Raw genomic sequence first — 26,149 nt, forward strand, 5'->3', positions numbered from 1 at the left:
AACTTAACAGATAATGTCCTGGCAGAAAATTACCAGTTCCTTTTCCGTTTTTCTACAATTTTTTTTTCTTACAGAGTACCTAACTGAACAACAATAGGTACAAGTTAATAACATGCTGTATCATAAATGATCAATTATTACTGAACAATTGCAACTATCAACTAAATTCACATAATGTGTGTACTGTTAGGCATCTTTCTTCAGCTCTCTTCAGGCTGATGTGCTTTCCTTTCTGAAAGAAAGCAGCCACATGTGACCATTCCTTCTGTAAAAAATACTTTAAGTAAAAAAGTTATCTTTTTTTCATTCTCAGAGGTTTTGTCATACTGTCTAAACTGTTTGCGAGAAGCATAATAAAGTTATATTTTAATTAGTGTTTTCTTAGCTTCTAAAGGCATAGCTAGCATGTGCCAAGGCTATTTGTCAAGCATAGCAAGTTTTATCATGGCTGTCAGTGTAGGGCAGTGGTTCTCAACCTTTTTTCCCTGTGGGCCGCACTATGTTCCAAGTGCAAGTCTCATGGGCCGCATATCATTTACATATGACGTCACCAATGAAAACCAATCAGATTTAATGTTATGGTATTAGCAGATATTATTATTATACCTAGATGTTGCACACACAGAAGAAGCGGTGTTTTCTGGTGGCACATACAGTACTTTATTTCTGTCACACTCTGCAAAATCAACAAATACGAGATATATCCAGCTGCAGGCCCACAGCATCAGTAGTTTCAGAACCGAAGCCACAGAACCAGAAGTGAGGGGCGGTGCTTAAATAGTCATCCTTTCCCTTCTGATTTTAGGGATAAGTTATGGGTAGGATTAGGTTTAGGGGTAGAAATAGGGTTAAGACTATATTTTCAGACTAGAATGTTGATCCAGGAACATATCTTACTTGGCAAAATCACGGTGACCTTCTTTCAAAACATCCATTCATCCAATAGTTCTTTCATTCAATTCAAATTCATATATGTGTTACATGATTGATTCATTAGACTGGATTAGATAGTCAACAGCCTATTAGCTAACAATAGTTCATGCACTAGCATGTTAAAAGCTGAAATTGAATATGAAGCACCAGTCCACAGCCTAAGCAAATGCCCCACTCTTCTCTACAATGGTAACCCAGTGAAATTTAAAACATTCTAATAATTGCAATATAAGTGAACACTGAACACTATTAAACACTATCAAGCATCCCCTGTTTTCATCTTACTGCAAAACACATAAAATAACATCAAATTTCAATAACATTTCCTGTCTTTATCCAGCCATATGCAATGCATGATGGGAACTAACAAGCACCGCCCATTTTCAGTTAATGTAACAAAATTCATTCATGTAATCCCAACACAAATGGATTAAGTAAACTTCAATACTAGATATATTTACGTGGACTAAACACAATGAAATTAAGTTAGGACAAAATGTGTACGAATTGTGTTGGTTTAGCTCATTTTAATTAAGTAATTTGAACAAGCAGCAAAAATCATCTTTTTCAGTGTACACGTAATTTTCTTTTGTTAAATATAAGCTGTTTTCACATGGATTTTGATCGGATCGATGTCTAACAATATTTAACAACAATACTTTTAAATAAAGTCACTTTTCTGTTTATATAATATGAACAAGATATCATGATGTACAATGAGCAAAATTTTAAAACATAAGTTGCATCCCAAATGACTCACTATACACTATGCACTTATACACTATGCATTATGTACTCATCCATGTAGTGTATGAAAAAACGTTTATTTTGTCATTAAACATTGGAATCTGATCCCCCCCTCCCCCTCTGCAACGTAATTAAAGCTGTGACAGCTTCATGAGTGCATGAAGTGTCCAACATTCCACACTTCGTTTTTTTCTGTTGATTTACTGCATCATCCGGGTATTTAAAGTGCACTCTTTCTTTTTGGAATTTATGTGTGAATGCACTGCTCGCACTATTTGTACTTAAAAACGTCATAGAATAGTGCATAAGTACGCGAATTGGGACGCACCTATAGTCTATTGATCATGCTTAATGTCAATGAATGGATACAAACACAGTAGTTTATACTTCAAGGATATAGGCTACAACTATACGCCGTTTTTATTTTAAAAAATATTAATAAATGTGTAACATGTTGTAAAGTGTTTCCCATTTGAATGTATACATATGCGATAGTATTATTTCCTTCATGTTGTTAAAAATAATACTTAACGACAGAGCATGAAAAGATTTAATGTTAATGGATACAAACACTGTAGTTTATTGTTACTTCAACGATACTACAACTATACTTAACTTTTTTATTATTTTAAAAAATATATTAATAATAAATGTGTAACATGTTGTAAAGAAGTGTTTTTCCACTCAACTGTATGTTTGATCGTATTATTTCCTTCATGTTCATGTTGTTATAGACATCGAGATGTGACATATTTAATGTCATGGCATTTCTGCAGAAAGACCTCAGTCTTTTCATCCCTGATAGTGAAATGATTTTATTAATTAATAATTATTTAACATTAAAATAAATAATATCTTTTGACAAATGCAAAAAAGCTTTAATGATAAAATGTGAAAGACGTGAACAGATTGAATATTTTTAGCAGATAAACACTTAATATATAAATTTGTTCACCACATCATGACAGAAATACCACACACAACTCACTGTATTCTCCATTATGCTTCTGTTGTCAAATGTCTCATTAAATGCATGTTTCACTTGTTCAAGGATTTGCAAAGATTAAATACATGTAGGCCTATATTTGACATTAAATGCCCTACCTCCATGTCTTTAAGTAGGCTATATTTGTCTCGTTCACAACATGAACATACAAGGAAATAATATTATCACATACAGTCAAAGGAGACATATGGTTACACATTAATTGATATATTTTCAAAATTATATGGTAAAAAGTATTTGTTCTCAGTTTAAGCAAATTAGTTCATGCCGTATGATAACTAACAAAAATAGTTTTATTATCCATTGACATTGTAATTAAAAAAATCATCATTGTACATCATGATATCTTATGCATATATGAACAGAAAAGTGACTTTATTTAAAAGTATTGTTGTTAAATATTGTAGACATCGATCCGATCAAAATCCATGTGAAAACAACTTATATTTAACAGAAGAAAATTACATGTATGGATAGTGCAACTATGACTGTATAAGCCCCGTCCCTCACTTCCAGCTGCGGTTCTGAAACTGCTGGTCCTGCGGTTCTGAAGCTGGATACTATTGACAAATATAATAAATTCGTTTTTGGTTCAGTGTTGAAATGGCTGGCAGAGTGACTTCTTCATATCAAAGTGAAACTCAGTTCAATAAACTCACATTACACAATCCCCTGATATTCAGTATGTCACAGAAAATGACAACAATGTATTGGAGGTTATTTTTTGTTCCTATTACGGTGAGGGCTCCTGCTGTGTTTGTGTCCGATGGAAATCTGCACTCATATGTATGTTAATCTTTGCCTAAACACTTAAGTAAACCAGGGGTTTTCAAACCTGTCCTGGAGGACCCCAAGCCCTGCACATTTTGTATGTCGCCCCTTATTTGACACACCCACTTCAGGTCTTGAAGTCTCTACTAATGTGCTGATGAGTTGAATCTGGTGTGTTAGATAAGGGAGACACAAAATGTGCAGGGTTGTGGGTCTTCCAGGACAGGGTTGAAACCCCCTGAACTAACAATTAACTCTGACTTGTGATCTTGCCAGGTTTTCTGTACTGGCTGAGGAGGGTGGTGTACAAGTCCTTTCTGTGCAGGTACTCCTCACAGTGGCTCTCCAGGACCTGTCTCCACACCTTGGTGTTGAGATTTAAAATTAAAGCACATAGATTGGATGCCTGTGAATCTTAGGTATTTTTCCTAGTGCAATCATTTAGAAATCAAATTATTGTGAAATTATGCAGAGACTCACCATAATGTTAAGACGGCTGGGAACACAACTCTGTGAGCTGGACTGAGCTGGTCTATAATAAATGCATCACCGGCCAATGGCGTGTTCCTTTGACTCCTTTTCAGCCTTTCTGCATGCATTACATGCCAGGACCTCCGTCAGCATGGAGTACCAGCCAGACATGTGGCAGATCTGTCTGACCGTATTGGAGTAGCCGCACTGGTACAGAAAAGAGTTTTGATTGGAACGGGCAGGGCAGTCAGACCTTGGACAGCGTAGACTGTAACGCCACACTCCAACTGGTCTCCAGAAAAAAACAGGGCTTTGGTAAAAGGAGTATGCTGAGGGGACTTTCCCTTCCACAACTCCAGGAAACATCCTGTCATCCTTCAGAACTTTCCTCCACTTCGTGTTGCCGTACTTGTCTTTATAAGACAAGAGGGGGATTTAGGGATCTTCCAGAGAGGGGACTTTTTTAAAACTTTTTTAATTTACCTAAGCATACATTGTGTGGCCTCCCTATTTACGTTGCCCCACCAGGAACCAGGGGGGATGTAAAAGGTAATTGTAATATATAAACTATGGACTTACAGCTGACAGTGGAGTAGTAGTGTCTGTGTGTAGCTTCTGTGGAGGAGCTGGATGGCCCTTTTTTCTTTTCTTTTTGCCCCCTGCATCCCCTGATTCTACAGTATCTCACAGAAGTGAGTACACCCCTCACATTTTTGTAAATATTTTATTATATCTTTTCAGGTGACAACACTGAAGAAATGACACTTTGTTACAATGTAAAGTAGTGAGTGTACAGCTTGTATAACAGTGTAAATTTGCTGTCCCCTCAAAATAACTCAACACACAGCCATTAATGTCTAAACCGCTGGCCACAAATTTGAGTACACCCCTAAGTAAAAATGTCCAAATTGGGTGTCAATATTTTGTGTGGCTACCATTATTTTCCAGCACTGCCTTAACCCTCTTGGGCATGGAGTTCACCAGAGCTTCACAGGTTGCCACTGGAGTCCTCTTCCACTCCTCCAAGATGACATCACGGAGCTGGTGGATGTTAGAGACCTTGCGCTCCTCCACCTTCCGTTTGAGGATGCCCCACAGATGCTCAATAGGGTGTAGGTCTGGAGACATTCTTTAGCAAGGCAGTGGCCGTCTTGGAGGTGTGTTTGGGGTCATTATCATGTTGGAATACTGACCTGCGGCCCAGTCTCCGAAGGGAGGGGATCATGATCTGCTTCAGAATGTCACAGTACATGTTGGCATTCATGGTTCCCTCAATGAACTGTAGCTCCCCAGTGCCAGCAGCACTCACGCAGCTCAGTTTCAGGGTCTTGGCAATCTTCTTATAGCCTACGCATTAATGCATTAATACAAGGTTCATGCTATGATAACATTAATAATTCAAGACATTACTAAACTTATATACCTTGTCTTTCAAAGGAGGCAAGAGCTTCCACCAGTAGAGAGTCATCCGCCCAACCACCATCACTGATGAGCTGGAGCTGGCAGCTGCTGAGGGAGGGTCCCTGTCCTGTGGAGGTGAAGTACAGGTAAATTTCAGCCATGAAGTTTGTATTAACTGTTGCACCGTGATTTTTACTAAGGGCACCTTAAACCTACCTCTTTGTCGAGAATGTAACGCCTGGAGCACTTCAGTGACTTGGTGGTGATGTCCTCCTCCTTCATCACCAGCCACTGCTGCACAGAGCAGTATGCCTCCTGCGCCATTTTTCTTTTGTGGTCCGTACTTGCTTGCGGGTCAGCCTGAAGGATCTTGTGCAGGCTGTACCACTGCCACATCTCCAAGAAGGTGAAGGACCTGAAGTGGCCCTGCCCATAAATGGCCCTGTCAACATTGATATCCAGGTGGCAGGAGACCTGTGGAAGCAGCTGCACATACCGCAGCAGGAGATCCTTCACCCAGTTGCCTTGGCTTGCCTTTTTGTCAGGATGGCGGCTTTCTTTGATGTGGAGATCAATGAGACTAAAATATCACATAAGATAATTAGTTTATAAAAAAATCAAATTATGAACATTTAGATTATCTTTAGTGCAACATACTTACTACTTAATGTTGCCAACATCATTCTCCACCAGCCATTTAAAACTTTGGCCGTTGTATTTGCCAAAGTTTAGATGTAGCTGGCCAAGGTACTTCACCTCTGATGGTGTCGAGGTAATGGCCCGACATCTCTTTTTGGCTGAAGACATTCAAATTGTAATGACTTTAATGACAAGCACAACAAATTGTGGAAACATAGGGTGGAAACACATCAACAGCTCAAGTGCCAAGATATTCCTCACACAGACCTTCCTCACAAGCCGTCCTTTTACCCAGGACGGTGTTCTTCTCATAGCAGGTGTTATGAGAAGCCAGTGACTTGGCCTCCTTAGAAGCCTTAAGAAGGCATTGTTGCCTATTTTGTGGCACACTTGTGTCTACAGTCTGCAAGGTTGGCAACAGTGGGTCCATGTTAAACACACCTGTAGAAAACAGTCTGTTATAATCATCATAATGATACACACAGAGGGAAAAAATATTCTTACCATGACAAATACAGATCATGATGAAGTTATACAGTGGGGGAAACTGAACATGTCCACAAACAAAGGCTTATCTGCTTAGTATTAAATAAATTTCAGTTAGTCTGTTCAATACTTTTTCCCTGTTTCCTTTCCACTTTATTACACATAACTTACACATTTATGGACTGTAATGTTTTGATTTCTTGAGTAAATACCAAAGTCTGGTGAAACTTGAAAATATATTTATTAAAGAAAAAAACATTGACGATACAATTATTTCCCCCACGGGTACATTATTTTACACAAGGTGATCTATAGACATTTGGTCATAGTGATTAAAAGAAAAAAAAAATCTAAGCCTAAAACTGAAAAGAACTTTGATCTGGAGTGAGGGTGCATTACTGACAGGCCTCCCTAATGAAAATTAACCATGGTTTTATTATAGTAAAAGTGCAGTAACCTGTCACAGACACGCCAGGCTCCACCATCAGCCAATCACAACGCACCCTGTCACCAGAGTACTGATCACCGGCACCTGCACCTCATGAGCACCTCATCACCTTCAGTATAAAGAACACTCACACACATCACTCTATGTCCGGTCTCATTTGCATCTACACTTACCTGTATGCTTACCTTAAGGACTCCAAGCGATCTACTTACCTGTCTCCAGCGTCTCCTGTTCTCCTCGTGTGATTCCCCGTGTGATTCCCCGTCAGTGTGTGAGTGTTCTCCGTTCTCCGTGTCAAGATTCTCCAGCGTCACTCAAGTTCTCCACAGCTGCAACCACCAAAAGGACAGTATCACCATTCAGCACTCCATTCATCATCACTGCTTAAGTTATATTCACTTTCACTGCTGTTCCACTCTACTGGTGTCAATAAACTACCTTGTTTGCGAATTCCTGTCTGCGACACTTCTGTATTGTAACATAACAATGGTTTTATTATAGTAAAAGTACAGTAACCATGTTTTATTATAGTAGTAACCATGGTTTTATTATAGTAAAAGTGCAGTAAGCATGGCTTTATTATAGTAAAAGTTCAGTAAGCATGGTTTTATTATAGTAAAAGTAAAGTAACCATGTTTTATTATACTAAAAGTGTAGTAGCCTAACCATGGTTTACGGGGTAGCATTTAAAGTTTATTATATAGCTTTGGTTTATTAATATGGTTTATTAATAAAAGTGTAGTAACCATGGTTAATTTGCTGTTACCACGGTTTAACTACATTATATTAACTATTTTAATTAAAATAATATTTAATAATATTTTTCATTATTATTTGTAGAAAGTATGGTTAGTATGGTTAATTTTCATAAGGCCCGTCAATGAATGCAACGGTCATAGTAAGCAGCTCATGCTTTTCATTCATTCTCATTCGGACAACTTACGGAATAAAATCAATAAAAATAAACGTATTTCTCTACTTTCTAACTTTGTGTGAATATTATAATACATCAGTCTTAGCACAAACGCTGAATGACAGGTTGTCAAAGATGCTCTTTTGGCAGTATATTTGCATATATTTGCATGGGAAAGATGATCTTCCTGTAAGACACAGACGAGAACAAGAGGGTAAGTCAACAACAGGTAGTTTATTAGACAGAGGCACGAACACAGGATAAGCTTCGTGGATTGGACGAAGGAGCACAGGACACTGACGAAGGAGTAGAAACTAGTAATGTGATGTTTGACACCGAGGCTTCGAAGCTTGTATAAAAAAAACGAAACATCTCACAGCAGGGGCGGAGCTACGGGTGAGCCTGGGTGAGCCTGGGTTAAAGGTTCTGAGGTTGTGGGTTCTAATCCGCCCTCGTATCTTTTTTTTTTTTTTTTTTTTTTCTTCATTAAAACCAAAGGTGTTCCTCAGTGATTGTACATCAAGAGCAAGGACACGTTGTGTGCATTTTGTTTTGTGCTTTTACCAGAACGAAACGCTCGATTGTCTGTGTGAAGACTGCGCATGTGCACGAGCGCCAAGAGAACTGATAACAGCAGCAGCGAGCACTGGCCATGATTTCAAAAACAACACATTCCAGCGGATAGATCGCCTCTTATTTAACACAGACCTACGAATTTCTTATCGAATGGAGATGTTTCTTTCTTTTAGGTACAATTATTCGGTGTGTTTGAGTTCATTTTTGAGACGTTTCAGAAAGATTCTCGCAGAAAAACAGCTGAAAGAGCACCCTGTTTTTTATTTCTTTTATTTTACAAAAGTACAAGGTTTTGTTGTTATTGTGAGCGTACACGAATAAAAGTAGACCATTTGTAGTCTTGCACCAATCTGTAGGCTATCGCCAAAAATGACGAAAGACCTATTTTAAGTTGTTTTGGTCATGAGGTAAAAATCCATCAGAATGCGCCGGCGCGTTCGTCGGCCAGAGGGATAAAAATAGCCAGTTTAGTTTCATATTTATATTTAAATATTAGGCTATAGAGCCTAATATTATATTTTAAATTTCACCTATGTTGATTATGAAAAGTGAATAGCATGACGGATGCGCATGCAATGTCGGGAGATATGCAGCGGGTCAGACATGAGTTTGACCACTTCATTAAGTTTTGTTTTATAGTAAGCCTTTCTTTAAAGTGAATTTCGTTTTGTAGAAATTGTATCTTAATTTCAATCAATGTTTCATCAACCAATTGCCTATATTTAATAAATAGGAAGAACATCAAGAACGTCGGGTGTGGAATGGATTGAAGTACGTAACAAACGAACCCATTCCGCGGCCTTTGAATAAGGCTGAAGCAATATTCTGTTTTTATTGAATTTCTTAAATATATGTCTTTATTAGGCTACTTAATTAATTGATAAGATATTGTTGGTCTAACAATATATTTTAGTTGGTCTAAATTAAGTAAGTTAGACACAAATTTGCGTAAGGTTCCCTTCTAGACAAGCGCGTATGTGCTTGTATGTGCTTCATAACTGTGCAGCCCAGGGGGCCCGTCATAGCTGCACTGGGGCCCGTCATTACTATGTTACGCCACTGATATAAGCCACTTGTATGGCAGATTGTCGATACAGGACTCAGGGGCGCTCAAATTCGTTATTTCAAATGTAGCCTATAGCACGCGCCAGCCGCGCTCATAATGGAAGCGACGCGCATGCAGTGCGTTTTCCAGGCGCATCGAGATGAAAAATTCTCAACTTTTCAGAATGCCGCAAACGCACCGCAGGTCATGTGACAAGAACGCCACTGAGGGATGGTCCATCATTTTTTTCCCTCCCAAATTAAGCCAGTTGAAAAACATGGGATGATGCGAATTATTCTGGCCCACCCACACTTTTAGAGGCCCACCCACCATCCACTTTCTGCCTCCGCCACTGTCTCACAGTGAAGCACTGTATCGGAGCTTGATTCGTTTTGCCATAATCACGTGATCGGTGACGTCCGAAGCTTCGTTTTCGCACACAACCACGTGACTGCTTCGTATTCTGTTTCACATAACGTGAACCCTTGAATGCGCAGATGTGAAGTGTCATTTGCTTTTTAGTAAAAGAATGTCATAATACGAATAAATATTTACATGTGCAGTTTTGTGCATGTTCAGTTTGTATTTATTCCCAGTTCATACTTCATTCTATGACAATCTTCATTTATTTTGATAATATAGCCTATGCCCAGGCTTGCCTATTTTTCCCCCCAAAAAATTATTCACAGACTCATTTATTCAAATTGTGTAAGTAAAATCACACGTGAAAGACTTTTTTATGTATAATAATAATTTACATTGTTTTTTGCTTTTCATAGCACAGACTGATTTATTACATGAAACAGTCCAAAAATAGCTGGGTCGTCTGGGACGCAAATGCAGTTTTTTCCACCTTTTGACCACAAGTTGTCGTTAGTGTGCACCGTGTTGAAAAGCTTCGAGTAATGAACCTTTTTAGGATACACTTGAGGGGAAAGCTTCGGTGCTTCGCAGAGCTTCATTTCGCCATCACTAGTAGAAACACGGAAACATCAGGTAAGCAAACGGGTAAGGAGTCCGGGTAAATGAGAAAAAAAGACCAGACACTGAAGTGCAGGGAGTGTGAGTCTATAGTGCTGGTGTGATGAGGTGCAGGTGTAGATGATCAGTATTCCGGTGATCGTGAACGAGTGGGCGGAGCGTGGAGATCCGGTGACGATTGCTGTGTTCGAAAACCCTATACCCTCATTCACTATTCCCTACATTAGTCCACTAATATAGTCCACTTGAAGGAGTGAATGAAACGAGTGAGTGAATTCGGACATTGAGGGCTGCCGATTTCGCATAGTTTGTGCTGTTTAATAATCTTTTGAAATGTAACAATCTGGCAGTTCCAGTAGTAATGAATATTTATGTTGTACTAGCATGTTCAAACCTTTTAAACGCTTTAATGATCAATTAAAAAGGAATTTATACCTGTATGATAATGCTGGACCAGCGCGGTTTGGAAAATGAATGGATGATTGTTTCAGCTGCGGGCGCCATCTAGTGGCGAGACGTGGGAATTCATTCAGCGCGCGACTCTCACAGTGCATTATGGGTATTCTCTAGCCGTTGAGCGTGCATCGGTTGTACACTCGTTATTGCGGTGCATTGTGGGATTGAATGAGTGCACTCAACATCGTCCCTTATGGGACAGTCCCCAACATGTTTCCTATGTCAACATTAATGTAAAAGCTTGTCATGACCAGTATTGTGTAAGTTACTATAAAAAGTAGGTACTTTATTACTAACTACTAACTTAATCTTTCAGTATCTCTACTTTTTAAGTAAATACTGTCAGACTAGACCACAATGTAGCCTAGATTTTATCTGTTCAGTTTTAAGTTCAGACAGACACACACAGTTCAGAGAAGTAGCTACACAAAAGTATTTCAGTGAATTTCAGTGTCTTGGTTTTGATTAAAAACATTTTGTAGTTCAAATTTATTACAACAGTTAACAAAAACATGGTTGTTACTTGAAAATATGTTTATTTTTTTCTTTTACTAGTCTTTGTCTTTATACAGTTAATTTAACTTAATGAAGACCCTGTCTGTGCACAAATAAAGAAACTGCAAAATTATGTTGAATAATATTTTTTTTTTTTAATTTATTACATTTTAATGAATGTTTATTGAATGCGGTCAGTTGCAACATTTGACTTTGTCTATTCAATATCTATATTCAATACAGGCTATATTATCATATGTACGCATGTTACAGCGGTGTGGGTGGGTAGCTGACAGATGTGGGTTTAATGTATTAACATTTTGTCTTTCCGATACAAACAGTCTCTGAGAAAATAAAGGAAATGCAAAAAGTGTTGCAACCTTCCCCGCTCTCCTCCTATTGTTCAGTTGGGGTATTGTGTGAAAGTGTGAAAGTACAGTGCAGCTCACAGAGCATCTTCGCGCAGTTTCCGCTCTGTGTTGTAGTCTGAGGGCGTTAACTCTCTCCAGGGCATTTTCCCCTTTACATCTGCACAAAACATGACATACTTTTCACGTAGGTTACTGTTATGCAAAGCACGTTATAACCAAAGTTATTTATCTATTTATACTAATCACGCCTCATCATTAATAAGTCATTTTCTTTTGTACCTATAGCCCTACAATTAATCTCACATTATAACCAAAGCTATTAGCCTAATTATTTATTTACTTCACCTTTGTCACGTTTATTTATTTGTTTGTTTGTCATTCTGTACACTGCATTCAGTCAAAGTCACTGAACGGACAAGTCAGTGCTTGTCCCAAGATTATTTATAGTTCTGTTCATATGATTCCGCTTATGGAACCCAAACTTGTGGCAGGAAAAAAAGAAGATGAAACCTCCCTTATTTCAGTAGATACCGCCTCCCGATGCCATCGCATTACTTGTGGTTGGGCTATTTATAAGTCGAGGAGACGTTTAAATGTGAGTAAACGTGCAGAATTTTTGCGCTTTCTTACACGAGCAGTACTGTGTGGACTTGTCTCTTAAACAAAGCCGTTGTTTTAGCAGCGTTTCTTTATAATCCATCGCTATTTCAGCTCTTCTTGGCTGTTGATTTATAGCGCATCTCCGTCACACAAACAAGTTGTCTGACTAACAGATTCAGGTATGTACTTAAAAATAAAATATTTAAAATATTTATTCTATATAATCTTACTCTTGAACACCTGATTTCTTGCTTCACTGTACTGTAATGTAATAATAATGCAAATGCAAATGATTGAGATTCATTGATGTAAATGAAGCAAGTTTGGAGATGAACGCTGGTCTGCTGTGCTCATTCTATTGTGACTGAGGTTATGTAAACACCCTCTTAAGTCTTTTTGAAGAACACCATCAATTTTGCTTACTGCCTTGCCATGTTTGTGTCAATAACACAAAGGATTTTGAGCTGATGTCTTTCAAAACTATTTGGACAGAGAGATAGAGCATGGGAACCCACTTATTAATAATAAAATTGAGTGTTGCATTTTAGATTTAGTTTAAATTTACATGTGGAATGTATTTATGTACTTTATTATGATGGTTACATTGCAAATCCATTAAAATAACCATTATTGATGTACAGAATCATATTCTTTACACTTTAATTTCGGGTAAGTGCATGATTCATAACCGGCTTGTCCACTCTTAAAGGGATAGCCCCTTAGTTCACCCCAAAATGAAAATATGTCATCATTTACTCACCCTCATGTTGTTCCAAACCTGTATGAGTTTATTTTTTCCGTTGAACACAAAAGAAGGCTATAGCAGTCATTATGAAGAAGACTTTTAGACCTTTAATAGTTTTGAAGTCCAACTTTTACAACTTGACTGGTCTGAACCTGTTGAAAAAGCGGCAGTTTATCGGCCACCACACTCAGCTAAAGACTTTATATCCAAATTGTTTGAGTTTTTAGGAGATCTAATTACCAAATTTGATCATAATTTGTTGTTGGAAGATTTTAATATTCATGTTTGTTGCCCCTCAAAACCGCTATTAAAGGAGTTAATCCATATTATTGAGTCTTTTAACTTTCTCCAGTGGACAAAGCATCCAACACACATTCATAGACATACAGTGGGTACGGAAAGTATTCAGACCCCCTTAAATTTTTCACTCTTTGTTATATTGCAGCCATTTGCTAAAATCATTTAAGTTCATTTTTTCCCCTCATTAATGTAGACACAGCACCCCATATTGACAGAAAAACACAGAATTGTTGACATTTTTGCAGATTTATTAAAAAAGAAAAACTGAAATATCACATGGTCCTAAGTATTCAGACCCTTTGCTCAGTATTTAGTAGAAGCACCCTTTTGATCTAATACAGCCATGAGTCTTTTTAGGAAAGATGCAACAAGTTTTTCACACCTGGATTTGGGGATCCTCTGCCATTCCTCCTTGCAGATCCTCTCCAGTTCTGTCAGTTTGGATGGTAAACGTTGGTGGACAGCCATTTTTAGGTCTCTCCAGAGATGCTCAATTGGGTTTAAGTCAGGGCTCTGGCTGGGCCATTCAAGAACAGTCACGGAGTTGTTGTGAAGCCACTCCTTCGTTATTTTAGCTGTGTGCTTAGGGTCATTGTCTTGTTGGAAGGTAAACCTTCGGCCCAGTCTGAGGTCCTGAGCACTCTGGAGAAGGTTTTCATCCAGGATATCCCTGTACTTGGCCGCATTCATCTTTCCCTCGATTGCAACCAGTCGTCCTGGCCCTGCAGCTGAAAAACACCCCCACAGCATGATGCTTTATTAGTCCTCCATGCGGGCTTTCATGTGTCTTGCACTGAGGAGAGGCTTCCGTCAGGCCACTCTGCCATATAGCCCCGACTGGTGGAGGGCTGCAGTGATGGTTGACTTTCTACAACTTTCTCCCATCTCCCGACTGCATCTCTGGAGCTCAGCCACAGTGATCTTTGGGTTCTTCTTTACCTCTCTCACCAAGGCTCTTCTCCCCCGATAGCTCAGTTTGGCCGGACGGCCAGCTCTAGGAAGGGTTCTGGTCATCCCAAACGTCTTCCATTTAAGGATTATGGAGGCCACTGTGCTCTTAGGAACCTTAAGTGCAGCAGAAATTTTTTTGTAACCTTGGCCAGATCTGTGCCTTGCCGCAATTCTGTCTCTGAGCTCTTCAGGCAGTTCCTTTGACCTCATGATTCTCATTTGCTCTGACATGCACTGTGAGCTGTAAGGTCTTATATAGACAGGTGTGTGGCTTTCCTAATCAAGCCCAATCAGTATAATCAAACACAGCTGGACTCCAATGAAGGTGTAGAACCATCTCAAGGATGATCAGAAGAAATGGACAGCACCTGAGTTAAATAAATAAGTCTCACAGCAAAGGGTCTGAATACTTAGGACCATGTGATATTTTAGTTTTTCTTTTTTAATAAATCTGCAAAAATGTCAACAATTCTGTGTTTTTCTGTCAATATGGGGTGCTGTGTATACATTAATGAGGAAAAAAAATGAACTTAAATGATTTTAGCAAATGGCTGCAATATAACAAAGTGTGAAAAATTTAAGGGGGTCTGAATACTTTCCGTACCCACTGTATATTGGATTTAGTAATGTCGTTTGGGTTGTCTATTACTGATGTCAGTCTCAGTAAGAGATAATGTCTTATTTCTGATCATTTTCCTATTATGTTGTTTACTATGTCTTTTCCTCAGCTTTCTTAGAAATCAGCTCCATATACAAAACAAACACGCTTTTACTCACCTCATTTTTGCGAAGATTTTATTACACTCTTCAACGAGGTCTGTACTCCCTTGTTGCTTGAGTCTGCCTTACCTAACTTAGATGCTGAGCAGCATTTTAATGTGTTAAGTGCAGCTTGGTTGGATATTTTGAACAGAACTGCACCTCTTAAGGTGTATAAACCTAAACCCAAGTCAGAACCTTAGATGAATCAAAATATTTGCACTCTGAGACAAACATGCAGGAAAGTGGAAAGAAAATGGAAAAAAGACAAATTACAAATCTCCTATGAAATCTTAAAGGATGCATTGTCTTCAAATCAGGGAGCTGTCAAGAAAGGCTATTTAAGGCTAAGGCTATTTACTTTTCAAATTTGATTACCAAACACCATTATACTCTGAAAATATTATTTTCTGTTATAAACTATGTGAGTGTTTTCTGCATTTTTTCTGTGATAAAATCATAAACTTGAGGGACCAGTTATAGGTGGTAGATTTTGACATGTTTGAACATGTTAACGTACCAGCCTCTATCAAAAAGATTTACTTTTTGATAGCATTTCCTTAGTAAAGGAAATAACTGCAAATCTTAAACCTTCCTTGATTCCAAATGATGTAATCTATCGCCAGTGCTTACTCTGTGGGTCCAGGGCTGGTGTCATTTTTAAATAAAAGTCTGTCCCCATGCTACTGTCCTAGAAAACTTTCGCCCAATATCCAACTGACTTTTTATTTCTAAGGTGTTGTAAAAGATAGTGCTCTTACAACTTCAATCTTTTCTAACTGATATTTGACGTTCTGATGTAGTACATGGAAGTGCTGCACTGTCTCTACAACGTAAACAGCGTAGGAGACTGACAGAGGAGAGAAGAAATTGTTGAATAAAGTTATTTTTATTTTGTTTGCACACAAAAAGTATTCTCGTCACTTCATAACATTAAGGTTGAACCACTGTAATCACGTTAACTACTTTAACGATGTATTTTAACGATGTCTTAACTACTTTTCTCAACCTTGAATGTGGTAATTATGTTGCTTTCTATGGGGGATCAAAATATTTTAATTTGTGTTCCAAAGATGAACGAATGTCTTACAGGTTTGGAATGACACGAGGGTGAGTAATGACAGTAATGTCATTTTTGGGTGAACTAACTCTTTAACATCCAAATCAGCTGAATTAGTGAGTGTTGTAAAATGCAGTCTACTGATGCTAAACTGCGTGACATGCTTGATATTAAACTGTGTTATTAAAAGTGCATTAAGCCGCAAAAGAGATACTGTTCCCTAGGCGGCTTTCTGTGCGCATGCTTCGAAACGGGGCGGAAAACTCATAAGCAAAGTAGCCTATACTGTGGACTTTGAATACGCGCCTTCGGATACACACAAAAATGTTTTTATCTGAATACCACTGTTAGCACATATTCTTGAAAAACCTAAAGCACTGTTTAATTTGTATTTTTGTTCAGTTGCATTTATTTGTTGGTTTTGTTTGTAGTTAGTTTCTTTGTTCTTATTGTAATTGTATTGCTGACTGTTTACTTCTGTAACTGTTTTGAGGACCTTACTTACATTAGTTAACCTACTATTAGTTTTTGCTGAAGGATCGATAATAGTGAAATTTCACTGATATTTAAAATGACTATGAAATAAGACTTTGATCATACACTACCCGGCCAAAAAAAAAGTCGCTGTTTGGATTTTAATAGGCAAAATAGGCAGGGTTAAAATTGTGAAAGAATGGTTCAGAGAGCATGAAGAATCATTTCATTGGCACCTCTGAGTCCAGACCTTAATTTCATTGAAAGCCTTTGGGGTGTGCTGGAGTAGACTTTACAGAGTGCTCACCTCTTGCATTGTCAATACAAGATCTTGACCAAAAATTGATGCACCTCTTGATGGAAATAACATCACATTTTTTTTGGACGGGCAGTGTATCTCCCACCAGTAATTGTGTTAAATAATCGTGATTGCAATATTGACCAAAATATTTGTGATTATGATTTTTGCCATAATCGAGCAGCCCTTGAGGGTGAGTAAGTGATGACAAAATGTTCATTTTTGGGTGAACTGTCCCTTTAAAAGTGGGCAGCCGGTTATGAATCATGCACTTACCAGAAAAACCAAATACAAACATTTAATAACAAAAACACAGATAATCCAAAACAAGTGTAATCCACAGAAGACAAGAGAGCAACAACCAACAAACAACAACTGAAGCACAGATGTTTAAATAGACAGGTTAACAAGGGACAGGTGTAGGTGATTAGATGTCATGGGAACTAATGATGAACTATGGCAACAAACCAGGGCTGCGTTCAGCCCTGACAAAATGTTGCAAAACGTTTTTTAAACGGAAACGGTGGTGCGTTGAACACCCTGTTCTGATGACGCAAGCGTTGCAACTATGGCAGCTGAGAAGGCCATTCTTTGTGTTCCTTTTGAAGAATTTTTGGAGCCTGATGAAATTGGTATAAATACGTGTTTAATACTGCAAAATACGCTCGATGTTACAGTCACTGCCCTTGCCGTCCAGAATAAAAGAGAACATCCCAGTCGAGTGAAGGGATTTGTGGAAACTTCTAATTATTGTGATCCAACATTTGCCTCGCATTTCAGGATGAAAGACAAACATTTCAGGTGAAGGATAATCCACTTCTTACCTCCGAGACTGTGTTATGATCTATATGACCTTATTAATTTTATTGTGAGTATTAGGCTTATCATTATTGCTGATCATTGTTGTTGTGCTGTGATATTGTAATATTTACCATTATATAATCAGAGGAGTATAGAAAGTTTATGAAAGTGTCACTTCACAATACAATAGCAAAATATATAAATATGTATAGTATTTTTATGTTACATTCATACCCATTGTGCTAGCTGTCTCCTTAATACCGCGTGATTTATATACATGTTGTCGCTGATTGCTCTGACATTTTTGACACAGCCACCAAACAAGAAAAAAACGTATCTCAAACCCGTTGCACACCATTTCCAGGATACATGTAGTGCAACCCGGAAACCATAGCAAAACTTTGTGCACCAGTTTGAGCTTAAACGTGCCCAAGGTACAAAGCAAAACAGGAAGTGAACACAGAAACAATGACAACTAAAAATACACTTCAACATGAATGTCCTACAAAAACACAATCATCTTAAAAAGTTCACCCCAAAATTAGTCACCATGAAATTAAAACTGACAATTCTTTTTTAATATTTTTAAATATTGCAGTATTATTATAAATAATTTACCCGTGCACATCATTACTTTTTAAAAAAAATTAATGTGCCCTGGTAATCTTCATTCAAAATAATTTCCCATCCCTCTTGCAACTACTTCTCTTTTTTGAATGTCGTTTACTGGTGGGATAATCTGTCACGCACATGAGATCACAGCACAACGATCCAACGATCCAATCAATTACAGAGCAATCTGTTTCATTCTGACTATTAAGTTCTGTCATAATTTTAACCAAAAAAAAGAATTTTTTTTGAAGATGAGCTAGTCTTACTTTTCCATGCAGTTACAAAGAATGATGATGACTGAAGTTATCAACTTAACGCAACTGCCACTATAGCTTCATTGGTCCAGTGTCAGGGAAGTTCCAATGACTGGAAACCCCCCAGTTTAAAATTTCCCCAATTTTTTCCCAGTTTAAGCCCCTTAGAGCGATAGACTAAAGGTTTTATGCGGTCTTACTCTATTAGCATGATGAACCATGTCTGTAACACCCACAAGCCACCATCTGTAGTGTACAGATGCAGCTGAAATGCTATTTTCTGCCATTCACTGCATCTCTGACATTTTGATTCGTTGTGAGGTTTGATTTATTTCACCTTTCTCTAATCTTGCTTAATCCTTCCTATTCAATTTATCTTCAGTCATTTATTCCCCTTTTTTGGTATTACTTCATGTTTTTTGGCAAGAAGTGAAACATTTGGTGTATTTGAGGTTCATCATGTTTGGTATCTTACAAGGTAATCGGTTGTGAATGGAGTATTTGTGTATTTTATGATAATTTTGTGGTTTCACAACAAATAAAGGAGTGTGCAATCTAAATGAATCTATTTACTGCTTTTATACAGTTTACATTCATCATTAGGAACACTGCTTGAGAAAAGCCAATGAATAAAGGTGTTCATCAAGTGTACACATTTTACAATGTGGTTTAATGCTGCCTGTTCATGTGTTTGTGCAAGGGATGTATGATAGAGCGACAAAGAAGTTGGTCAAACAGATAGATCCTAAAGGCACTCTGATTGCGACCTCCAGCTTGAATGATTCCAGAAAACTCAAGCCGCTTGCAGTGGTGCTGAAAGTCCAAAAAGTGTGGTTCTGGCAGCAAACCAAATACATACCCACACACTTCAATCTTAATCACCTGCTGGATGGGGAAGGAATTAAACCAGGTAAAGTAAATAGCAAATATATATCTCAGTATGTTCTTAGCTTTAACAGATGTGTTTTGTGTTGGGCAAAAATATGCATAAATGGAAATATTTTGATTCTTGTCCAAATTAATACCTCTTTGTTTTGAACAGTATGTGAGGAGGAAGAGTTTGTGAAGTATAAGGGAACACACATAAACACCAGGTCTGGATCTGTAGATTTGGGAGGTGCAGCTGTCAACCTAAATGTGAATGGACAGGGCTCATCACAACTTCATTTATCTCTAGGGAAACTTCAGAAGGAATGCGTGGATATTCCAAAACTAATAAATGACTCCAAAGGAAGGTTAGGGAAAAACACTTTAATACAGTTTGTATATAATTATATATACAGTATAATAATTTAGTCAACCCATTGAAATTAATTACTAAGGAGAATAAAGTATTTTATTTTTTAATCATAATTCGGAAAATCTATTCAGAACCTAAAGTTGAACCTTGTGATATCTCTATTATTTTTATAATTTTTATAAAAATTTATTCACTCTCCATGTTCCAAACCTTCCATAGAGATATTTTGAAGAATTTGTTTAACTGTCCAAAACCATATTGGATTGATTTGAAATGACTATGTTCACATGTGCACTAATTGTGTGATTATTTCTAATAATCAGAGTAAAGACTTCATTGCAATAAGATGTTTACATGACACGAGCAGCCCTCTTCACTCCCGTTTACATGCAATTTTCATTATTCTGATTGTTCAGCATCCATGTACATCACAAATACAAGCACACTTTGGTAAGAGTGAAATAGATGTGATTAAAGTGTTTATATGCCTGTTTATTGCGGTTAAAATCAGCATACGGCACATATTTTACTACGATTATGGATACTACGATTATGGGCTTAATCACCTCCATTTGATCGAAGTATTGTGTTCACATGAGGTTAAGTTTAATTGCAGTATTGCCTAATCTAATATAATCACATTATGAGGATATGTAAACATAGTCATTGTATCCAACATTTTTCAAAATATATTTTTGGAAAGTCATGAGGGTGAGTAAATTATGACATTTTTGGGTAAACGATCCCTTTACTATATACATAATGCATATAAGATAAACTGATGGGGATTGATATTCATTCTTTTGCTTTTGATTTAACCTTAATGACACCTGTAGGAAATTGGACCTCACGCACTCTTTGATCCAGCAGTCCCAAAAGAGGAACAAGGGTTTTACAATCCTTACAGAGCGAATCTTCACCACCTGCAACTGCTCAATCTCTTGTAAAGAACTGGAGAAGGGTAGCTTCCATGCCATATTTGGAGTGGGTTGTGTTGAGGTTTGTAAGAAGTGTGTTCAGGGATTGAACAGTAATTGAACGCTAATTTAGCTCATTGCATTAATAAATGTCCTTATCCGAGTGTTTCTATGGTGTTTCAGATGTACATGGAAGACACTGGAAAACTGCAGTGTGACTCTGAGACTGTATTAGACATCCCACCGAACACCGTGATGGCTTACAGTGTCATTGAAATGAACATTGACAATGACGGATACTTTGGTCAGTGACATTTACTGTATGTGGCTGGAGAAGGCTACAATTCCTTTTGATTATTATTAAATGTATTAATTCATATTGAATTAATTTTTTACTTAAATGTATTATTTTTTATTTAAATTAAATGATTTTCATTGTTTAATATGGACCTATTATGCCTATTATTCATTGTTTAAAGGGGACCTATTATTTTTAAAGTTTTTGATTTTGTTTTTAGGGTCTGCTAAAATAGGTTTTCACGCTTGAATGTTCAAAAAACATTATTTTTTCACATATTTTACATTGTTGCAGCTCCTTTCTTTCCAGTCTTGTCAGTGATGCTCTGTTTAGTTCCTGTCTCTATGAAGCCCCTCCTTCTGAAAAGCGTAAATGTGCTCTGATTGGTTGGCTAGACGAGTGTGTTTGTGATTGGTCGGAAATTTCGTAAATGTCACACGCCTTAAATGTCACGCCCCTGTGTTCAATACACTAATAGGACAACTCAACCAGGCCCTGCCCCTTTTTTGTGTTTGTCTTCAGTATTAATTATTTAAATATGGAATATCTTGTAATGTACATTCCCGGAAGAAAACTCAAGACTACAACTGAGGTGTTTTAGGCCCTGTTTACACTAGTGCGTTTTTTTTTTTTTAAACAGTGTTTTAAAATGAAAACGATCCTCGTCTACACTGGCGTTTCCACAGCGTTTCGGAAACGATCACCGTCTACAGTACATGGCCGAAAACGCATGTCACATGACTGTTCATTCACACTGGCCATGCGTGTACAAGTGTAAATAGTTGCCTCTTGCACATGTATGTAGCTGCAGTATTAAAAAAAAGCTGAGTTTAACAGCACAATGGCTGCTAAAAACTACAACAAAGCCAGCAAAGACTGCAATTCAGTCTCCATGTTATTGTTTACACGGTCGTCAAGGATACGCAGAGCGAACATGGGCAGCCACGCCATCGTTTTCAAAAGTCTCCGTTTTGGTCCGTTTATACTGAAACACAACCCTGGCGTTTTCAAACTAAAACAGGGTTTGCAGCGTTTTCGAGAGTCTCCATTTTCGAGGGTCAAAAACGTCGGCGTAGTGTAAAGGCGTAACCGTAGCAAAACTTATGCGTTTTGAAACGAAAACGCACTAGTGTAAACGGGGCCTCAGAGAGTTCAGAAACAGTCCTTACTGATTTAGAGAATAACCCCCTTTGGAGTGCTTTGTAACTTGCAGATCTTTTTCATGTTCAAACAGCAAAATTACACTAAAAAAAAGAAAAAATTACATTTGAAAATATAAAAAAATAACAAACCAACAAGCAAAACATAATAGGACTCCTTTAAAGAATATATGTTGCTGTATATGTGTTTGGACCTTCCATATCTAAATTTTGTTTTTTGTGTGAGTTTAGATTTGTGGCTTGAGCCTTGTGGGCTAGAAGCAGATGACATTTCCCAGAATCCCTTTCCCATTTTATCAGAGGTGGATGGTCAACAGCCACTGATCCAAGAAGGTGTCCCACTTGACACCCTGAAAAATGGTTTGTTTTTTAGTTCCAGTGTTCTGTGCAAGTACAGCATGTATTCAGAAACAGAAGTAGGATAAGCCATTTATACCCGTTTCCCTTTTTCAAGTTCCTGTTTATTAGGGTATTGCCACAATAATGAGACCCTTTAATTTTTATTTACAGATATATATTTTTTGGTCTCTTTGCAGCACTTGCAGATGTTCAGACTAGCTTTTGTGCACTGGCTGACTTGTCTGCTGAGAGCCGTTCCTCCATCCTGCTTCTGTTGAGGAAAATTCTGTTGGACCGATCTGTCTTGTCAGCTTTAGCGGAAAGAGTGAGTGATAGTTTGAAACGAACAATGCTTTCTAATATACTCATATTGCGCAAGGATATTGTAAAATTGCATACATGGGGGATTTTTCTTTAAGGGAACTTTCTGTCCTCTTGGATTATTTTAAAGATTTTTTTTACTGTCTCTATAGATTTTTCCTCATTTTTAACAGTGTTTAAAGGTTACACATCCCATAATTTCTCTATTTTGTGCTTGTACCCACACATATTTATTTCCCCTCTATATTAAATTTGTAAAAAGCGTTATTTTGAATATCATCGAGCAACTTTCATTTTTCAAGATTTTAAGTAACGAAAAGTCCCCAATTGAAGAATCACCTATATGTGTAGTTTTTTCTTATTTTTTATCACTTATATTTATTTTTCTCTTATCTCACTGTCTTTATGTCTTGTTTGTCAGATTATGTTAAGCAGTGATGATACTCCATGCTTCTTAACCAACGAGCTGTCTGAAAAACAGAGACAGATTATTGAGCCGTTTTTAGATTTACTGATGCGTGAACCACTTGACAAGAACGGACTTTCCACATCAACGTCATTGTCAGATGGATGTCAGATATCAACAGCCAATCACAGTGATCTTTCCTTGGAATCTGAGTTTAAAGGATCAAGCCACAAACCAGAAGAACAGAATGGCTGTCACAACGCAGTATCCAATCAGAAAGCATGCTCAACAAAAGCAAGCAAGCACAGCATGAAGTTTATGGATGCCATGCAAATGCTGATCAGCGCTCTTGAGGGTTTGTACACCTAAACTCAGAAATATCTTGTGTACATAGACTTTCTGTTTTCACTCATATTCGTTAATTTTCTATTCAGAGATGACGGATGCTGGACTGAACCTGCTAGAACAGTTCTGCACTTCTGAAGGTCTCAAAAGTCTACAGGATTTAGTGAGTTTAATATTGTTGAATGCTATACAGATTCTGCATTAATGTTTGAGAATTTAAAAACAAAATTGCAAAAGATATATGTAATCATTTAATTTTGTGTTTTCTGTATTCCTAGGTAATTCATCTGACTTCTAACTACACGGACACCATCCCTGTTTTCCTACAAAGTGACGATGAATTCCACAGAGTGGAGGCACTTTTTAAGTCATGTAATGTTTTACTAAAGAAAGAGAAGGACACATTAACCTCAGAAATGACTTGCAGTGAGGGATTCCTCCCTGTGTTACTGTGCATTGCCATCCATGGCCTTGCTTCCCTAAGTGGTGCATGACATTGTTAATGCTTTTTCTGATGGCTAAAATGGCCAATTAAAGTGTGAAGTGTGTAATTTTGAAATATTACCATAAGTAATGAAGAAATTAAACTTTAGTTTTAATGTTCCTTTGTGAAGACATTTGCTTGATTATATTTACCCACTTTGTTAATTCCATAATAATAATCCAAAAACAAATATATCCACACATTTTAAATATTTATGCAAAAATTATATATTTATATATATACAGGTGCTGGTCATATAATTAGAATATCATCAAAAAGTTGATTTATTTCACTAATTCCATTCAACAAGTGAAACTTGTATATTATATTCATTCATTACACACAGACTGATATATTTCAAATGTTTATTTCTTTTAATTTTGATGATTATAACTGACAACTAAGGAAAATCCCAAATTCAGTATCTCAGAAAATTAGAATATTGTAAAAAGGTTCAATATTGAAGACACCTGGTGCCACACTCTAATCAGCTAATTAACTCAAAACACCTGCAAAGGCCTTTAAATGGTCTCTCAGTCTAGTTCTGTAGGCTACACAATCATGGGGAAGACTGCTGACTTGACAGTTGTCCAAAAGACGACCATTGACACCTTGCACAAGGAGGGCAAGACACAAAAGGTCATTGCAAAAGAGGCTGGCTGTTCACAGAGCTCTGTGTCCAAGCACATTAATAGCGAGGCGAAGGGAAGGAAAAGATGTGGTAGAAAATAGTGTACAAGCAATAGGGATAACCGCACCCTGGAGAGGATTGTGAAACAAATCCCATTCAAAAATGTGGGGGAGATTCACAAAGAGTGGACTGCAGCTGGAGTCAGTGCTTCAAGAACCACTATGCACATATGTATGCAAGACATGAGTTTCAGCTGTCGCATTCCTTGTGTCAAGCCACTCTTGAACAACAGACAGCGTCAGAAGCGTCTCGCCTGGGCTAAAGACAAAAAGGACTGGACTGCTGCTGAGTGGTCCAAAGTTGTGTTCTCTGATGAAAGTACATTTTGCATTTCCTTTGGAAATCAGGGTCCCAGAGTCTGGAGGAAGAGAGGAGAGGCACACAATCCACGTTGCTTGAGGTCCAGTGTAAAGTTTCCACAGTCAGTGATGGTTTGGGGGTGCCATGTCATCTGCTGGTGTTGGTCCACTGTGTTTTCTGAGGTCCAAGGTCAACGCAGCCGTATACCAGGAAGTTTTAGAGCACTTCATGCTTCCTGCTGCTGACCAACTTTATGGAGATGCAGATTTCATTTTCCAACAGGACTTGGCACCTGCACACAGTGCCAATGCTACCAGTACCTGGTTTAAGGACCATGGTATCCCTGTTCTTAATTGGCCAGCAAACTCACCTGACCTTAACCCCATAGAAAATCTATGGGGTATTGTGAAAAGGAAGATGCGATATGCCAGACCCAACAATGCAGAAGAGCTGAAGGCCACTATCAGAGCAACCTGGGCTCTTGTAACACCTGAGCAGTGCCACAGACTGATCGACTCCATGCCACGCCGCATTGCTACAGTAATTCAGGCAAAAGGAGCCCCAACTAAGTATTGAGTGCTGTACATGCTCATACTTTTCATGTTCATACTTTTCAGTTGGCCAAGATTTCTAAAAATCCTTTCTTTGTATTGGTCTTAAGTAATATTCTAATTTTCTGAGATACTGAATTTGGGATTTTCCTTAGTTGTCAGTTATAATCATCAAAATTAAAAGAAATAAACATTTGAAATATATCAGTCTGTGTGTAATGAATGAATATAATATACAAGTTTCACTTTTTGAATGGAATTAGTGAAATAAATCAACTTTTTGATGATATTCTAATTATATGACCAGCACCTGTATATTATTTTCCCAGCCTGTATAAATGTTAATATAAACCTTTTGTGTCATTTTGTTACTGTAAATGTGTGGCATTTGACTTGTGTATCTCTCTAAAGATAAAGAGCACATGCATATATTTTCTCTAAAAGCTTCTATTTGATTGTATCATACAGTTTTATTATTAATAAATGGAAAAGAGGAACAAAGAG

The 26,149-nt window shown here is 37.7% G+C and overlaps 1 protein-coding gene and 2 long non-coding RNA genes across 6 annotated transcripts; 2 read left to right on the top strand and 1 right to left on the bottom strand.

Moving 5' to 3' along the window:
* Positions 1-4,455: 4,455 nt before the first annotated feature.
* LOC127501327 (uncharacterized) lies at positions 4,456-7,301 on the top strand. Its single transcript, XR_007926584.1, has 3 exons — positions 4,456-4,620; positions 5,366-5,475; positions 7,094-7,301. It is a non-coding gene; the product is annotated as an uncharacterized LOC127501327 (long non-coding RNA).
* Positions 4,687-6,189, bottom strand: LOC127501326 (uncharacterized). The gene is made up of 4 exons (XR_007926583.1): positions 5,991-6,189; positions 5,546-5,909; positions 5,352-5,456; positions 4,687-5,275 (listed from the first exon to the last, which is right to left on the bottom strand). It is a non-coding gene; the product is annotated as an uncharacterized LOC127501326 (long non-coding RNA).
* A 4,955-nt stretch (positions 7,302-12,256) lies between the features above and the next one.
* gsdmea (gasdermin Ea) lies at positions 12,257-26,148 on the top strand. 4 transcript variants are annotated; one of them, XM_051872543.1, is made up of 11 exons: positions 12,341-12,518; positions 17,604-17,727; positions 19,294-19,503; positions 19,636-19,828; positions 20,670-20,832; positions 20,934-21,054; positions 22,440-22,568; positions 22,745-22,872; positions 23,290-23,629; positions 23,709-23,782; positions 23,898-26,148. In XM_051872543.1, exons 3-11 carry the CDS (start codon positions 19,296-19,298, stop codon positions 24,111-24,113), a joined length of 1,572 nt encoding a protein of 523 aa, XP_051728503.1. In that variant the 5' UTR covers positions 12,341-12,518; positions 17,604-17,727; positions 19,294-19,295; the 3' UTR covers positions 24,114-26,148. The 4 variants fall into 4 exon arrangements, with proteins under 4 accessions (XP_051728502.1, XP_051728504.1, XP_051728503.1 ...); XM_051872542.1 differs by lacking the exon at positions 17,604-17,727 and having other exon boundaries at positions 12,257-12,518; XM_051872544.1 differs by lacking the exons at positions 12,341-12,518; positions 17,604-17,727 and adding an exon at positions 12,315-12,334.
* The last annotated feature ends 1 nt before the right edge of the window (position 26,149 follows it).

The sequence above is a fragment of the Ctenopharyngodon idella genome, chromosome 19 (genome assembly GCF_019924925.1).
Source record: "Ctenopharyngodon idella isolate HZGC_01 chromosome 19, HZGC01, whole genome shotgun sequence".
Taxonomy (NCBI): domain Eukaryota; kingdom Metazoa; phylum Chordata; class Actinopteri; order Cypriniformes; family Xenocyprididae; genus Ctenopharyngodon; species Ctenopharyngodon idella.

Coding starts and splice junctions, on each gene's coding strand:
- gsdmea (XM_051872542.1), top strand. CDS start 19,296: ATGTATGATAGAGCGACAAAGAAGTTGGTCAAACAGATAGATCCTAAA. Junction 19,504..19,635: donor TGGGGAAGGAATTAAACCAG/GTAAAGTAAATA, acceptor TGTTTTGAACAG/TATGTGAGGAGGAAGAGTTT. Junction 23,630..23,708: donor GCTGATCAGCGCTCTTGAGG/GTTTGTACACCT, acceptor TTTTCTATTCAG/AGATGACGGATGCTGGACTG.